Here is a 19,545-nt window from a genome sequence, read left to right as displayed (position 1 = left end):
CTAGAATCAGCCAAATCAAGATCTTGTAGATGAGGATAAAGGTCAATGTCAATGGCAGTTGACAAGGGTGAACAAATTTTAGGATAGCAGAGGGCAGAAATAGAATGGGTACCATTTCTTCGTTGTAACGACACTTGAACTAGATCGCATTGTTGTTTTGCACACTGTTGAGAACCAAATGTATTCAGATTGAGAGTTTCCCTTTTTATTGGGTTTAGACCGAGCTTGGACTTGAGTGAATTGGTGATATACGAGCGTTGGCTTCCGCTATCGAAAAGAATTCGGGCTTTCACTGACTTCCGACCATTCGACGAGTGCACATATGTTACAGCAGTTTGCAAAAGTACTTGACGACGTCCCTTGGTTGTACTTGGAAATAACAGCAAAAGTAGCTTGCGTATCTTCTGGGGTAATGTTACCATTATCCGACGGCTCTGTTCTTTCGGATAGCGGGTGATGTCGTGATGGATCTCTCTGGTAGGAAGGATTTTGCTGCGGATTTTCTGGATTTCTCGAGTCAAACGGGGTTAATGTGGGACAAATTGATTGATGGTGTTTCCCGTTGCAACGTTGACAGCTACGACCGTAACTGCATTGATCGCTTCGGTGATTCTTTCCCAAACATATTAAGCATCGATTATCACGCTTAAGGATTCGTTTGCGTGTGTTTATATCTAATATCTTATTGCAGGATGCTGAAAAATGTAATTCAATGCAATATGCACACCTACAGGGTTTCGGATGGGATCGAGTGTCTTGAGCAAATAATGAGGCCGCAGTACTTTGTGGTAATTTGTTATTAGCTGGCTTTCGACTGTCCGCATGACGTTTTCCATGTATGCAAGCATTCTGGCCATCTGTCGTATTTGTTTTGACCACGGAGGCCTTCACTGGTACCTCGTTGGGGGAATATCTGGCTCATCCATCACATTAACAAGGAACGGGTGGGCATAGTCGTATTTGTCTGCTTTGGACTGAGGAGAGGTAAACCACGAACGTTTTCCCCTACTTCACGAGCTTCAACTTCTTTGAGTATAATTGATAATATGTCTGACATCTCCCAAACATCCTTTGTGGTCTCACGGGCAATTTGAACTCTTACTTCAATGGGCAGCTTTGACATGATAACGGGAATTAATAAGCTTCCATATTGCTTTGAATTAACACCTAATGAAGTCATACCTCTCGTGTGAACACTGATCTTATCGTAAATGTATCTCAACTGGGACGGTTTATCACTAGTAGATGGTGGAATTTTCATTAACTCATCCATATGAGCAGAAATTATTTGCTGCTGTTTGCCAAAACGATGGTGTAAGACTTCTATAGCTGATTGGTAATTGTCTCGTGTCAAAGTAGGACCCTGTACTGCTCGCAGTGAACGACTTTCTAATAACGAGTTCAGGTAGTTAAATTTGTCTATTTGCGTTAACTCTGGGTTCTTGTGCACTGCGCTTTCGAAACTGTTCCAAAATGTACGGTAACTTGTTATATCTCCCCTGAACTTTTGTAACACAAGCTTTGGTAATTTGGGACGGCTGTGATTTGTAGGATTACGGGGGTTGGTTGGCAAATTTGATTGTTTGGCAAGAGAGCTCACCTCTCTTGAGTTGGATAATGAATCAATATTGGTTGACGTACCTGTGTTCGTGGAAGATTGGAACTCAGCGACGCTGAGTCAGCGTCTTGTATTACTGGTGGAGATTCTACCGTGGACGTTGTTGTGTCTTCGTTTTTGACTCGTATTTCATTCGATTTTCGGCAATGAAGTGCTGCATATCTAATACTTGAGATTCAATTTCGTCGGCCTCGTCCACCTCTTTCGGTATATCATCATCTTCGCAAAGTTCTAGTATTTCCCCGTCGAGACTCTTCACTACCCTCAATATTTCTGTTAACATCGTTTCGATTGTTCTTAACCTGGATTTCAATTTCGCTATTCCCATTTCCTCGGTTGGAATATCCTCGCTAAGAATATGATCCGCTTCTTTCGTTAATTTCGTAATTACGCCTCGATGGCCCGCTCGTACAGCTCGCTTGCGAGCCAAAGTCCGTCATTTTGTGTGCTAAATAAGTCGGCTATAATCGTATCGGTAATGGTTTATTGTTCGCATGAAGTTTCCAATTGCCCCACGTTGGGCGCCATATAATTAATTTCGTTCGTTTTCCTGATATTCTTTCGGTTTACAGCGGTTTAAATCATAAAGGTTTCTTTTATTTTGTTTTTACGAAGATTTACAACAACAACTCGTGTGTAATCAATTAAGTACTTTTACTTCACGAGCGGTGCACGTGATATCAACTTAACGCAAAAGCTACACAGTACGTTACACTGAGCAACGATATACGATATAATCGGTTCTCTTCTGGGAATTGAAACCGTTTTAGTTTTTAGCGTGCGCGACATTGACAAATTTTCACTGAAAAACAACACTACAAATTGAACTTTGCGCCCAATTAAAATTTCAAGTTTGATGTGCTGAACTTTCGGTCGAACTTGTTAGGCGATTTGCCAATGAATAATGCAATAATAATTATTGATTGCAAAATTCCAATACACGAGGAGCGGAACATCTGGTTTGACTGTAAAGCACTGTGGAGCAAGTTTCCTGTACATATGTATGCACCATAATGCATTGCGCTTGAGCTCAGTTAGCCATCAAACTATAGAGCTCGCTCAGGTTCGCCTCCAAAAAACAATGGTAAGTAATAATAAACAGAATATAGGTTAAGATCTCGTAAATTTTTTCATAAACGTTTTGTTGTAACCCCGTAACTTTCAAATATTCCTGATTAACTACATGTAGTGAAGTTATAAATGCGCATAAAAAAGTCCACACCACCATGCCAACCCTAAAAATTTGCTTTTTCTGCCTGCTGCACGAATTAGGATATTTCTATACTTGCTCGCCTTTGGCCTGCTCATTCCGAAGCAATTTTCCGTTTTTGTGGATTAATTAAATCACGGTTGTCACGCCTATCTTTTAGTTTAATCCCAATAGACATATCCTGGTTTCTAGAACCCACAGTGAACCATAGTTACCTCCTTCTTTTTGAATGTTTCAGGGCAGGTTTTGAAAGTGAAATTGTAATTCTTCACCATCGTTTACGGACAAAAATGGTCATCACTAAAGATGGATATTGTACGTGGCAGGCTCCAGTAACATTAAACAGTTATTGCACTTTAGATCTCACAGACTTTCCTTTTGACGAACAGAAATGTCCCATTCAAATTGGTTCGTGGACGCATCCGGGAGAAAAAATCAACATGACATACTCCGACCGAAATGCAGATTTGAGCCATTATATCACAAGCGGGGAATGGATTCTACAAAGTGCTACCTTGAGTCAAGATTTCGGATACTATAAACCTGAAATTTCACCTCATCCTTATATTACCCTGTCTTTGAAGATTCAACGTCGTCCAGATTACTACAAAAATCAAATGATAATTCCTTTGATTTTGGTTACAAGTTTAGCTATTTATAGTTTTATTTTACCCTTGAATATTGAAGCCCAGATAAGTATTGTACTCACAATTGTAGTTTCTGTTTCTGTACACAATGTAATCATATCGTCTGAGTTACCAAAAACTGCAGATCCTATTCCTGCTCTTCTAAAATTTTCCGTTGATATGCTTATGTTAATCGTACTTAGTTCTTTTCACATATTTATAACCTCACTATGCGTGAAAAAGATCTCTAGTTTTTCGAATTGGTGGTTTAATGTAAAGTCTGAAGATAATTCGGAAAGTGCACACCCAACAGCAGCAACATGTGTTCGTATATCTTCCCTCATTATATTTTTGTTTACTTTCATGATTTTAATTTTTTTGTTTCGTAGAAAAGAAAAGATTTGAGTACTAATGAGTAAGGGTAAAAATATATGTAAACATATTAAATGATTCGTATATACACTGGCGGTCAAAAAGAACTGCTCAAAACAAGTTAAAATGCTCTAGATTACATGCTAAGCTGTATGAAATATTAATATTTTGTTGACCTTCCTTTGGCCTTATAATTGATGACGTCCTTACATCGGCTTGGCATACTTTTTGTTATGGTGGTAATCTTAGCGGTCAAAAGAAATTCATCCTATCGACAGTCTTTACAGCAACGCATAAATCATGGACCGTTTATGAATGAATTCCTTTCTTGCACTATCCCCTTGACATTGTCCCACAAATTTTCAATGGGGTTAAGGTCTTTTGACTGTGCAGGCCAATCCATTTCTGTCACTCCCTCTTCCAGCAAGCATTGTTGTTTGACTATATCTTGGAAGTGAGGCAGGTTGCATTACATTATTGAAATATTGTTTGGAATAGGAGAATTATACAAAATGCCTATGAAGCTTTCTCCTATATTCGCTTCTTTATTATGAAATTGTATCTAAACAGCTCATTTTGACCGCTAGTGTACAATAAAAGATAGATTGTTGCGATTCCTGTTACATACGATACTAGCAACATTTGAACAGTTCTTTTTGACCGCCAGTGTATATATCTGAATATTCAAAATTTAACCTTAAAAAAAGGTGCTTTAGGCGGCTGCAAAGTTCATATTTATGTCAATCAATTGTGTTTTATATTATACGCGTGATAGAGAATCTTATAAGCATTAAGTCATAGAAAGCATAATTCGATTAAAAAATGTAGTAGATGTAATCAATTGTAAAACAAGGTTCACAATTCACAAAGGTATGTTTGAAAATTTGTGCTAGTTATTGATGATATTTAAGTTGTGAACATTTTTAAGCATTGATTGACTGAGCAAAAGACCATCTCTGCTACAGCATCAACTCCACATATATGAATAATAGCTATATGAGAGCTGGAGCGAGCTTTTAAGACCAACCCACAGTTCACACTTACATAGCTGATTGCATAAGGATCATCCCACTCCACTCGGGGGTATGATGTGTTTAAGTGTGACTCAACCGTCACTATAATTTATTACAAGGGGATGGACAACACTCGAAACTCCGGTGGTCCGATGGAGTAAGAGTCGTAATTATGAAACGTGTAATTAACAAGACAGAAAAAAACAAAGAAAAAACGACAGTGACGACAAATACCCCCCAAAAAACAATAGCTGATCAAAAAAACTGCTGAAGGAATGTTCACAACTGTCCTACGAGTGCTGAAACGACTTGAAGACCGGGTCGAAGGAAACGCATGTTTTCTATTCATAAATATACTTCTACTTATGGCAATACTAGACCGATCTTCATTGTTTGGTCGTCTGCTCAAGACAATCGGGCACAACTTCTCCAGCTCCTTTAAACCATAAGTTTATGGTTTACCTCTCCTCAGTCCAAAGCAGACAAATACGACTATGCCCACCCGTTCCTTGTTAATGTGATGGATGAGCCAGATATTCCCCCAACGAGGTACCAGTGAAGGCCTCCGTGGTCATGCAAATACGAAATTTAAAACGCATGAAAATCTTAGCGTTCCCTTGATCTTTCCAGATGGCCAGAATGCTTGCATACATGGACATGAGACTGGACGCAGTGCTACTGCAACGAAATTTTCGACCCCTTTTTTATAAGCTCAATTTAAAGTGCTCACTCTCCTGATTTCATTTGTGAAAACCGAATCAAAATTGGCTTTCTCAAAAGATTTTTATAGCTCTCCAAAATCGCGATTTTTGCCACTTCCTGTGCGAACTTTTGCTCCGTTATACGTATTGTGGTTTGTGACGTAGAAAAGAATACCGATTCTTAGCATAGCGTAAAAATACTAGTGTTAAGTAGCTTCGTCGACGAAGAAGTTTTGTTTCTTACAGTCCCGACCAAGTCAGTATTCATCAAAATTATGAAATATTTATACAAATGTTCCTCACAAAAGAGATGGATCGCCAAAGTTGAAGAAAAAATACAGGCTATGCATGGGAGCTAAAGGAAACCTCAAAGACCAACCCACCCCCTATATTTTAAGGCATGCAGTTTGCAACACCCGAAACTTAAGAGGAAAAACGGAGTAAAACTCATATGAAACATTCAACAAGACAAAACGTACAGTAACAATAAAGACTCAGGACAGTACAGGTAAAAACAGACAGTAATGATAAAAACGGACAGACACAGCAGTAACGATAAACTCTCGAAAAGAAATAGCTAATCAATAAGCAAGCATTTAAGAACATTAGTTTCAAAATTGTAAAAATCCTACTACCACGCGTATAAAAAAAATTTTTAGCAGCTTATTGGATGGTTTTGTTTTACTATTCTATTGTTCTCTATAATTTATGAATATACTCAAAACCTTTTTCGTCGCTTTTCCTATAACAAACTAACCCTTATTCTCGTGCATGATAAATCAAAGAGTAATAAAGCTAACTTGATAAATTTTCATGGTAGATTTTAAAGACAATTAGCTCGGACTTTAACCTAAAAGTGTTGTGGGGCCTGGCACACAATTTTCTACTTTGCTCGGTCAGCGGCTGTGCACGTTTGATTAACATCGCTCTATCGCATTTGGCAACCGGCGTAGCGAAAAAAAAGTAGTTTAATACGAGTGCAAAAAAAAACTAGTTGGAAAATGCTTCCATTCGCCGCAAATTATCAATGTTTTTTTTTCAAATTTTCCTGATATAAACATAATATAAAAAGCTTTTTACTTACGGTAAAATCATGCTTAAGACTTTAGGATATTACCCAAACTCTCAAATTCAAACTTTCACTCCATTGAAGGCATCACAACACCATGCTGTTTTCGCTAATATCTCCATATTTAACCACATTTAAAACGCAAAATAACACCCATAAAGTTCGTTGGCATCATTTTATAGTTTACGAAATAATTACAAACTACAAAGGAGTTTTTCAAAAAATATCGGCGATATATAAAATCACGTATATATATATATATATATATATATATATATATATATATATATATATATATATATATATATATATATATATATATATATATATATATATATATATATATATATATATATATATATATATATATATATATATATATATATATATATATATATATGACGCGCGTTTTGTGATGGACCATGAAAGTGTAAACTTCTTGTCATCTCTTCTTAAATTCTTAACTTTGAAAGTTAAGTTTCCTTCTTGAACTTGTCATTAAAGCAATCCAGCCTGGAATGGAACTTTTTTGACTATGCACTTGAGACACTCTTTAAATATGTGATATTTAGTTTACTATCTTTTAATATGCTGAACACCAGCTGCGGCTTTGGATGCCCTTCTGATGGCCTTTGGTGTTTTATTTGGCTCCATTGGTTTAATGACATCTTATATTGGATGCATTTAATACCTGATAATTTATTGTAATTATCAATATTTTGATCAAAATTATTGATTTTCAGAATAAATTTTTTGTATTCAGTTTATTGTTACATTAAAATTTTAAAATTAATATATTTAATGATTCAGTTATCAATATTATATTATATAATACATTATATATAAGCAATTTCTTAAACCTCCTTCATGAGATAAGCCGTAGTTAGTTGAAGTAGTCGTCATTCCGATGTATATTTATACTCAAAATTTAGTTGGTTTGTAATAAGTAGAGTTCTCAATACCAAGTAGAGTGCTCAATACCAAAAAAAAGCACATAAATAATATTTCACTAATTCTTTAATTTCAAAATAAAGCCATCGCTACACACTGTTTCACGCTAAGCTATAAAAGCAAAGCGATCATCAAGCGACTAAACAAAAATTCATTACAATATTAGATTACGTCATGCATTAACGGTTTCTCGTCTCTCACGCGCCTATGTTTGCGCGCGCCTAAAATTTCCGTTATTAAACTTGTTCTATAGCAGCATTTTGAAAGCAGTTCAGAGCGCTTGTTTAAACATTTGTTTTCATCTGCACGTATTATGCACAGTTTTTTCGCAAGGCAAACACCACATTGCGGAGCTCAGGAAATCTTGGAATGCCTCGTTTCCGATATTGACTATGCATTTTATATTTTCACACGTGGGTCTTTTTATTTTACACCATCTAAAGCAGTTTTGCCCATTGCGGAGATTACTAAAAAGAAAATATGTGAGTGCTTTTTCACTTTTTCCTCAGTGTAGCTTGGCCATATTAAATTAGGTAATGCTTTCGCTATAATGACCCCCCCCGATTAGAAATTTACAAACTATGCTTACAAACTATAATTACAAACTTGGAGATATTCCCCATTTATGAATATTTTTTCGCGTGGGAAGAGAGTTGTTTAAACAGAGTATGGTAAAGTTGTAAATGTTGTAAAGGAAGTTTTGTTTGAGCTGATGACCAGACCTTGTTGAGATGTGGTAAGGCGAACTTGGTAATACTCGAGGAAAAGGATCCTTGATTAGTAAGGTGGTTTTGAAGTCTATCATCATGACCAGAGCGAAACTGTTTTAATACGTCTTTAGTGGAGTTGCATATGTCGTATTGGATTAATTATATAATGTATGGCTGCTAGTGGATTTCCACAATTATTTATAGCTTCGTTAGGAGAGTGCTCTTGGGCATTTCGAATGACGGCTTGACACTGGGTAAATTTGACAGAAGAAGGATGTATAAAATAATGTTTTGACCAAATTCAATGCGGGTTATAGAAACAGTACTTAGCGTTCCTGATATTGGGATCTCAAGCCATTTACGAATGTACTGGTTACCTACAGAATGAATATGCTTGGAGATCCACGATCTTGACAGTGTCGAACGGTGAAATGCCAAGATAGTTTGGATAGAACGTAGCAGCTAAAGAGGCCGATGAGCTTATTTTTGGGGTGAAGTGAAGAATATTACAATGTTTATTATACAAGTATTAACCTTGTGTTGAAGAGAAAACTTTGAATGAAATAACAAACAACAAAAAGGGAATTATCCATCATAGAAAATATTTTCCTAAGTTTGGAGGCAAAAGCCCAAATGTAATGTAGTTATATATGCGCATATAAACAAGTATTTGTATTTGGTAATAATTCACATACAGCATACATTTTTCCAACGGTACTTAAATTAATTTTCTGTTTTTTTTTAAAATCAACAAAATGAAAATAATAATAATTGCTGATGCAGCCAAAAATCCACTCCACTGAGAAATGAACTGCACTCATGGCCTTATTTTAGTGCTGCATTTCAGGTGTAATCTGGCGTTGTTTGAATATAAAGGCCTTGAAGATAGACCTCTAGAGGATAGGCTGGATCACCATAAAGGCAAAGTGGATTTCCATTGATATTTGCATGCTGCCTTAATTGTTGCAGCAGCCCTGAGTGGTGCAACATTGTACTATCATGCCGTCTTTCTCCGAAGGGACCAGAGGGATCTGCAATTAGCCCTTTTGTTATAATAACAAAGGAATATTAAATCTTTGTAACTTATTAAGTTACTATAACCTTAATTCCAAAGTTGTGCAACGTAGGTAAATTTGTACTCTTTTAAACAACCCTGTAGATCATCACTTCGGGAATATTTCAACGAATCCCCGGCGCTTACTTTAGGTCTATAAGTAATAAATACACCAATTTTAACAACACCTCCCCCCCACCTCTAAAGTAGGTCCACTGCTAGACAGGCTTCTTAGTACCTGTCCATTTATCGTAGTGAAAGTTGCAATGAAAGGATTACCAGAGCAACAAAACTAGGTGTAAGATTCCCCTTTTTCTTAGAGCAACAATAGAAGCCATAAAGCTTGTTTTAATCATAGCTAATATTCTGTTAATTGATACATGCACGGTTTACATATGGACAATTGCGGCTTAAGTGAATTTTTATATCTAAGAATGAACCTTCAGAAAAGACCGTACAGTAGAAAATATTTCAAAAGACAAAGATTAAACGGTAAATGCTATCTTTCGAATATGTATTTAGGGTATGCAGTCGACTTTGAAATTTTTGTATTGACATTCGTTGTTTCAAAATTCAAATTACACTTTTAAGATTTGCAGATTTGCTATTATAAAGTGTAAACAGAACGTAAGCGACGTCTAAAACTCCCAAATAGGCAGGGGCGCCGGAAATAAAGGGCAGTCTTGCATGTGGCCTTTTCTATCATGTTACACTATCACACATGCATTCACCATTTGATAATATAATGCCTACTCTCCGAATTAAAACCATTCATTGCAAAGGCGTTCTCCAGGTTCGCATTTACTTGTATAATTTTAGGCTTCCTCTTCGTTTTGTTTGCCCCAGTGAACTCTAGATATTATATGGAAGGCTCGCTCTGTTCAAAAAGAGAAGCTAAACATGGCGGATCATGAAGGCTGCTGAGTACCAAACCAGACCTCCACGGAGCGTAAAACGCGCGTGGAAATTAAAAACACGAATTTTAAAACTATAAGTTTTTAAGTTATAAAGTTTTTAAAAATGAATACATACAATTCGTTAAAACCTTATCTGGCAATGTTACTCTTTCTAGAGACGGAACTTATGCCGTATATTTGTGTTGTGTTTACAAAATTGACCGAGATCTCTTCGATAAATTTTAACCGCTCATTCGTGGTGGTCAGGTTCGGTACCCAAACAGCCTTCATGATCCGCCATGTTTGGCTTCACTTTTAGATTACTCAATGTACTAGAGCGAACCTTCCATATATAGAGTTCACTGGTTTGCCCCCCGCCGCTTAAAACTTCTTATTTTAATTATTCATTTCGTTTCAATGATCCATTGTATTAATAGCTGCTGTCGTTGTGTTTCCTAATTGAAGGCAAATACCGTCTATGGTAGCTATATAGAGTTAGTACTCATCCAAAAGAACTATAAATAGTTAGCAAGAAACAGCGAAATATGAAAAAAGGAAGTATATCTCCATGCATACTGTTAATACTAATAAAATTTTGACTGATTAATATATAGAGAATTAATGTTATTCGCATCAAGTTTTCAAGGCTAAATTGAAGGCATATTTATTATTTAAGCACTCAAAATACATGTATTTTTCAAATATATGTAGTAGCCCAGGCCGCAGATAATGCCAGCATTCAGCTTATATATTAATTTAAAGGCATATTTTAAAAAATTATATTTGTATGAGATACATGTAAAATGTTTAATTATTATCCAGTTTTTGTTCTAGCGGTTTTTACATGTATTCATATTTCATAATTTATAACACGACTGCATGGGTATAATTTATTATTTGATATTAAAATATATCAAAGTCAAGAAGGTCTGAAGTCAAAAAGATCTTTCATCTCGATGACGGGTTAATGGGAATATGCGGGTGGTCAATAATTATGTCAAAAACTAATCGACCTGTTATATATATGCAAATTTCAATGAAACAAATTACTCATTTATCTCATTTTCTTTCCCCATATTTATGTTATATTTAAAAAATATATAACGAATATTTTTTTAATAAACTCTCGGCATGCATTGCATGTGAGTTAGATCTTAGTTTCGTGGTTGTCCATGCAATGTTCCACCCCAATGAAATTTTAGGATGAAAAGACCTAAAAATAACATGACAAAAATTATAATAATTTTTTCACTATTAGCGATCAGATATTGACACACAACAAGTATTTCAAACTCATGCAAATCAGTATATATTATATAATATTATCGATGGAGTATCGAGTATTTAGCTTGTTAAGTTTCGTAATGTTGTCATCTCTCTACCTTGAGTCAGAAGCACAACATACAACGTTTGGAAGCTTTTTCATCTAATGTATTTGTTACAGAATCACTCGTATTTATATGGTTACAGCAATTTGGGTTAATCTATCTTTACACAGTTATTTTACTATAAATGGAATACAGTTTTCATAAGAGAATGAATATACTTTTATGGTATGGTATGTGACTGTTCAGTCCGAATATACCTTTTTGGTAACATAGTTTTCTCTACACTTATTTATATATATGTATTTATATCTGAATCTATTTTCGATTACTGGGGACTTATTTTGGTTAGTCTATATGGTTAGTCTTTATTACGTTAATCATCACTAGTCTATTTTGGTTTAATTGGATATATGAGCAGATACTTTAACATAGCTAATGTTATTGTTAGAGCGAGTGTGTAGCTTATCGAACGACTTAGATGATGAGCTTAAAGACATTTGCAATGTTATAACTTTTAAAAAGGAGTTAAAGCGGACAATGCTTTCAAAACATTTTTCTAAGGATTAATATTTTATTCTAACTTCAGGGACCGCGGAGCAGTTTTTGGATTGGGGGGCTAGCGAAGCCGAAAGAGTGAACCCTCGGGGGGGACCATACTTATCTGTTTATATTTTTCTTGTAAACACTTCAATGAAAACATTGTTCACCAACACGGATAGTGAACACATAATTATGATTACACAACTTACTATAAGAAGTTTTTATTCGTATTATTATGGCCATATAAAAATCGCTATAAAGGAATCACATGTATTTTGAAAATTATTGGGGGGGCTAAAGCCCCCCATCCCCCCCTCCGCGGTCCCTGAACTTATGTAAATATTATATATAAAGTGTAATTTAAACAGTTTTATATAATTTTGTAAATTGATCTTAAAAGCCCTTTTGGGAGATCTAATAAATTAATAATAATAGTAATAAGTAATACTAATAATGTTTGTATGATTTGTATGCCATTATGCCATTACGCGTGCAGGTAGTTTATGGACTTTTGCAGCTAGCATATGTTTAAAATTCAAGGTTCAAAAAGACAAAGATGCAGTCAACCCTAAATGTTTTACAGTCGATCTAGTGATATTTGTCCTATCAAAATTGAAATTACACTTTCAATTACACTGTCACATCAGAACCTTATTCATTACAATCTTCATTCGCGCGTGCGTAGAATTGCGTGTAATGGCTTCACTGCATGCTTTAAAAGTTATGATCAAGCAAACCGAAGTAGTTTCTTGGGACATCCTGTACTCACTCAAGTTTTATTTCGAATTAATTCCCGTCGGCTTCTTCCAATGAGAACACGCGTTTGATACACGTTTTTTAGAATAAAATTTTCTAGTGCCGTGTAAAAAGGATATGATAATTCAGTTTTTTCGTTTTTTCAGTTTTTTTAGACTTTGATCAGCTCGATTTGATAGAAATGCATTGAAATGTTTCGATTCATGAAACGCTGCAGCTGCCATGGGCATTTTAATAAAGCACTTACAATTACCTTAGCCCGTTTTCGACGCCGAACTTTTAATGTGCCTAATCAAATGCTAATGAACGTAAACAAACTTTAGATCTGTCATGCAATTAAAGCACCAATTGAATGTTTTCAATTTTGAAGCAATTTGAACCAACTGGTGCAATTAATTACCGTACATTAACTCATTGGAGCACAGACGGAACACGTCGCATTTATATTTCTAGTGCAAAATGTTAATTTCCATTTTATTGTTTGTGGTAATTTTGCCAACGGTTAATTCACAACAAGCGGAAGATGGCAAACCATGTACATTGAGGAATTTTAAGAGGATCAGTGAAGGTAGGCTCTTAAACATTCTACATCCTTTTTTTCTAAGTTTGTTCGCGACTCGCAAACTTTTCAGTGGAAAATTTGGAATACACTCTCTGTATCAAGAAGATGGTCGTAAATTGCACCCAGTCGTTAATTGGCGGATATTGTTATAATTATTGAAAAAACCAATATCGGGGTATCCTAAGCTTTGTGACTCTAATTTACAAGAGTACGCGTAATAATTTTAGCGGAGATACGAGTGTTCACATGGAAAGTTGTCAAAGCTCCAAGAATTTTAAAAATTTTATCTTTTGGAAACCGGATTTTAGGCTGCAATTATTTCTAAGACGTCATCTGTTACGGCATAAATTGCTCGATTTGGTGAAACGATGAATTGTTACAAAAAACGAATACATTATAATAAGTTATGCTTAGGATCCGGGGTCCATAGGCTAACGATACGCCACCTTGGTCGGTGCAGAGTAAGAAATTTTTGAAGTTTAAATGCTCTAGATTCTTCCTATTTTTTCGTAAAATTTTTTCCGCAGATGTCTGTGTTACTACAAACATTTAATATACACAATTTAACTGACTGAAAGAGTAGACCGTTATGTGCCGAATTTTATACCGAGGTTATACCATATAATATGTTAACTGAAATTTCAGAGCGCATTATTCAAGACAAAGCTCGGCACGAAATACTAATAACTGACTATAAGACTAATTTATAACTGACTATAAGATTAATGAGTTGCTGGCTGGGAGGAATGCCACACCCCCTAAAGTACGCCCCTGATTGCATATACTTCGCTATTTTCTACCATCTTCTTCTACCCCTGCTCTAGGTGAAACGCAATTTTGAATTAGGCACTTCCTGTGGCGCGATGCCAAGCTTGAAATCCGGCAATGTGATCCGATCTGAAAAAAAAATTAGGATCGCTTCCTTCTTTTTATAACTTCGCGGAAACAAATTAGCATATAGTGGAAAACGATCTTTCACCCTTAAAAAGACATGAAAATTATAAACATTTAAGACTTATTCGCTGCGACTGAACGAAAAAAAATATTTATGTTTTGTGGACCCGAAGACTGTCGAAATATCGACGGTCAATACCACCTGTCAAGAAAAAACCAAACAAGAAGTTAAACAATGAAAGATCTATTCCTTAATTATGTACTTTTTATTGGAGACCTAGTCTAAAGATCGCTTGCAAGTCCACGTGCCCCGTACATAATTGCTATTTCTCGTCAATTAATTCGTTTTATTTTGTAACGGTGTAAATAAAACAATTTGATTCGCTGAAAAACGTTTCAAAGCGGCCTGAATGGTGCATCCAGCCCGATGTAAATTGTAAAGCTTTAAACAGGTCTATAAGTAATGAATACACCAATTTTAACAACACCCCCCCCCCCACCTCTAAAATAGATCCACTTCTAGACAGTCATTATTATCAAAACGACAAAACCAAACAACTGTTACGCAAGGCTTTATTGAGTTTAGAGATATGCACATAAAAATAGCTGTAAAAATAAAAATATCAATAGCATGGCAGGGATTAGTGAATGATTTTTGCCACAAGCGCCTGAGTAACTATAATTTTCGGCCATTAGCAAACATTAATCGCCTTATATATCGCCACATATCGTGGGATTAAATAAGTAATAAGGTGAAAATATTTATAATCCTCTCAAAACTAATACGTGGACAAACAGTCTTAAGTCTTCACTTATCTAAATAGTCGCATTTTATAAAAAAGTGTACGTGCTGTAGGCCATTCAAGTTCTTATGTTAATCAATTGTGTTAAAAATGTTGCGCGGTCAAGCATGTAATAGATTACGTCATCAAAAGTTCAATTCGATAAAATAAGAGTGAAAATAGTTTAACTTGAAAGATATTGTTCACAAACGTATTGTTTGTAATTATTACTAGTTGTTGATGATGAATATTTTAAGTTGTGAACATTTTTAAATATTGATCGATTGACCAAAAGACCAACTCGACTAGGGCGACAACGCCTTAAACAAACAAGATATGAGAGCTGGAACGAGCTTCTAAGACCAACCCACATTTCTAACTTACAACGCTGATTGGTTGGATAAGGATCAGCCCACTCTGGTTGATGACGTCTGCAAGTTTCCCTCAACCGTTACTATAAAAGGGCGTGCACAACACCCCAACCTTCAGTGGACTAGCGGAGTAGAAAGCATGTGAAACGTTAAGAAGCTCAACCTTACAGGACAGACAACCAAAGACAAGAACAGAAAACAACGAGGTCCGAAAGGACGAAGAATCCGAAGAGAAGAGAAGAACGAAGCCAAAAACTAACATTAAAAAACGTTAGTTAACAATTGTAAAAGATCTCCTACCTCGCGTAGAAAAGACTGTTATAAATGAAAAACATATACCAACTAGGATAAGGAGTTGTTGCAGAGGCATTAAAATTCTAAAATGGCTTGCAGAATTTATAGTTTTTTTGGAGTCTGAAAAACGTCCCCCGGCCTACGGCCTCGTTACATTTTTTTTGGATCCGGGCCTCGCAATCGGTAAATAACATATATATCTTCGTTCGCATTGGGCGACACAAGGGCGACACCGGGATTTTGTCACCAGCAGACGGGTTTCACTTCTCGCCAATAAAGCGCTACGAAAAACCAACTCCGACAACTGGTATATAATAAAAAATTAATCAACTGTTATTGTTTGTATGTTTTCTTGCAGGAAACCAAGCACTCCGTCCATCCGATCTTATATCTAATCATATCATCCATCGTTTGGGAGAGTGCCACATTCTCTGTATTAGTCAAGAAAATTGCTATGGTTACAACTACAGAGTGAGGTCAAGCAACCTTTATACAGCAAACTGTCAGTTCACTGCATGAAAAGCGCCGTATTCTAAGGTATTCACATGTGAATACGGGTGTGAATAAAACACATATTGCAAGCGTATTCCGACATGGAATATTAGTGTGAATACGGCATCGTATTCTTCAGTATTCTAAGTGTGAATACGCCGTGAATATGCCGCGTATTCTGACCAATATTCACACTTGGAATATCTCACTTCTCACTTAATCCGTGTTTCCACAAAATAAATTCATCAGCTGACATTTTTAAACTTTATTTTGAATGGTGAAAAATTGAAGTGGAATTTTATAAATAATTTGGCGCAAAAACCAAAAAGCGCGCTTTCGAGTTTAATAAACATTGAACGAGGAGATCGTGCGTTTGTGGCTGTAAGAAATCTTTTTGGCGCTTACAAATAAGGGAAGAGAGTCAAGGATGCCAAGGGCTTGGTAAAGTCTGGAAACTCTGGTCGCAGTTAAAGAGCATGCCGGCGAGTATTTGTATGCTACGATTCCCACGAAGTCTGATGAAGAAAATGCGCGAAATAGAAATGAGATTGCATGGCGCGATTTCCACAGCACCTTATGTTCGCTAATACGTGTAAAATGATAACGAATATTAACCGTATTTCAAGGATTTTTTATTGTTCAAAACCGAAAACGCATATACTGTTTGTGCGTAAGGGACCTCTTCGGTGAGTGACTAAATATCGTGCAGTTGAATTCAATAGCCGGCCTATAGACTATACCCTAGACCATGTTGGGAGTAATCTCAACATTTTATTAACAAATTACCTGGTGATAAGAGGTTAATGGGTTATGCGTTCGCAGCCTGTGCGAATGTTTAGGCATTTATTGTCCCTCAAGTCTGTCCATTAAGGAAAATATCAATATGAACAAACATGCATAATCTTTAGGTTGCCATGTTAATTTGCATAGCAGTCATACACATTGCAATGGTAGGTTTATCCACAGTTAATGTGTTTTATCAAGGTTGATCAAATGCAATACTAAGATTTCAGTCAATTATTTAAATTTTATACAGTCCTTAACAATCATGTACATGTGATGGGTTACAACATTTCACATTTTATAAAATATTATTGGAACATCACAAATTGTTCAAAAATATGTAGCAAAAACACAGCCTATCATGAACTTCTACTAAGCTGTTATGATTTTCAATCTTTCATCAGCTGATTGTTAATTTATAAGCAATGTTGTTTTAGTATATATGAAACATTGCTCCTGGAGTATGTCAGAAATTATACTTAATAGTAAATTGTTGAGCAAAGCAAGTGATGTTTTTTTACTTGGTAAGATATTAAAAACTATAGGTGAGCAGATAATGAATCAGGAACTTCTTTCACTGGGTGAAAAATCCTCTTCATCTTTAGCAAAGTTAAGGCCAACTCTTTTGGGAATTTTCTCAATCTTGCAACCCCTGATGGCTAAAAACAATTAAAACCACCTTAAAGCAATTATTGAACAAAATACATAGCAAACTTTCTTAAGCTATAATAGATTATTATCCGAAAGGTTAATGATAATGGTAAAAGCTGATGTTGCATGCATGGCCATTTGTTTTTATTGTTGTGCATAGAATTTATGCAGTGTAATGAAATTATAATATTCCTAGGAGAATGTATATGTACAATGTACAATGTACACACCATTCATATAATTTGGAAGCTAATCAATTAGGGTAAAAATGGAAACAAATTCTTCCATGAACTTAAAGCTGTATATACACATAGCTACTCCTAGTATGCAAACATCGAGAAGCTGTAGTAAACTCATCTACACTTTAATGGTATATTCTTTAAGTATTGTGATTATAATTTATGTACGGAAAAGTAATTGCAAACAAATCAGTAAACAGTCTCAGTTATAAATTATGATGAGGGCAATGTTAAAAGGCTTCACTTAAAAACACAGTCTAGCATGAACTTCTAAGCTGTTAAGATTTCTGTCTTTGGGCAGCTGGTTGTTAAGATTCCTATCTTTTGGCAACCAGTTCAATAGCTATTCTGTGGTAAATATTAGTGTAAATATAATTCATATATGCTAAAAGGAAAAATATAGGCCATTATTTTGTTAAAAAATATGTATTATATATAACTAAAAAACACAGTCTGGCTTTGATTTCTAAGCTGTTAAGATTTCTGTCTTTGGGCAGCTGATTGTTAAGATTTCAATCTTTTGGCAATCAATCATTAGCTATTCTGTGACAATTATATAACAATATATATCTATAATATATAAATTTTGCCTAAAATATAAAAAACCCTCATGAAATGCACCAATGCACCTCATTTCAATGCATCTTGAAACGTCTATCTAAGGGTTATGTTATGTTAAAGTTATGATTACAGCAGCTTTCTGAATATTTGTGGTAGGTAAGAAAGTAATGTCCCTTTTCAGTATTGGCAAACTTTTAAATTTTGTTTGTATTGAGTATGGCTTTGAAATGGCAAACATTTGTACCTACTATAATTAGTGTGTGATGGAGGTAGGATTGATGAAAACCATCATACAATTTATTTATTTACAAGCAGGTACAGTTAGCTGTGTACAAATTAGCTACAATAAACACAATCGTAATCTATTTATATTAATAAAAACAAAAAAAGTGATGAGCCCAGCCGTAAAAGCGTTGGCCTCGCACTATTGTTGTTGTGTTGTGTTGTTTCAGGACTATAGTATGACATAACTCTTGTTATTATTAAATAACTTACCTGTTATTGTTATACGACCTCCGAATTTCGCCATTTATTCGCAATTTCGCCGCAATTCCTTGGCGCAAAAATTGTCACTAACATGTCGAAGAGGAAATTTCCCAAAGGAAATTTCCTACGATTTCCCAACACTGAACTGTATATATTACGGATGCTTTTGACGATACAGAATCATCAACTTTCTACCCATGTGTTTACGTATCCAAGCAAAAAAAGTAAAAGTATTTTTTTATATATAACTTCTTTTACACAGGTAATTAAAGAAATTGATGGATATTTCTCTTTTATACAGCTTTTTTACGACTTACGAGGCTACTCAGCGCTCATCGACTGAGGATATACGATACTCGACATCCCTGCGGCAGCAAAAAAAATTAATCAAATAAAAATCATCGTGCGTTTGGTAACATTTATTGTCTTTATTGTCTAAACAAATCAAGTGCAATTTCAATTTGTGACCGTGATGAGAAGAAATGCTGGATAACAGTTGACACCGGCATTGAACTGAAACAACCTTTGCCTATTCCGTGGTATATAAACGCATTTCCTGCAATATTTACACAATATAACTCGTTGA

The 19,545-nt window shown here is 35.4% G+C and overlaps 1 protein-coding gene across 1 annotated transcript in view; it reads left to right on the top strand.

Moving 5' to 3' along the window:
* Nucleotides 1-3,859, top strand: part of LOC114542486 (neuronal acetylcholine receptor subunit alpha-5-like) — a 40,994-nt gene extending 37,135 nt beyond the window's left edge. Inside the window, exon 5 of the mRNA XM_028562021.1 lies at nt 3,067-3,859. Within this exon, the coding sequence (XP_028417822.1) occupies nt 3,067-3,859 (793 nt within the window). The remainder of the gene's footprint in view (nt 1-3,066) is intronic.
* The last annotated feature ends 15,686 nt before the right edge of the window (nt 3,860-19,545 follow it).

The sequence above is a fragment of the Dendronephthya gigantea genome, unplaced genomic scaffold (assembly GCF_004324835.1).
Source record: "Dendronephthya gigantea isolate DGI-Jeju-01 unplaced genomic scaffold, DenGig_1.0 000356F, whole genome shotgun sequence".
Taxonomy (NCBI): Eukaryota; Metazoa; Cnidaria; class Anthozoa; order Malacalcyonacea; family Nephtheidae; genus Dendronephthya; species Dendronephthya gigantea.
Note: the sequence above shows the minus strand (reverse complement) of the source record. Positions and strands in the feature narration are given on the sequence as shown.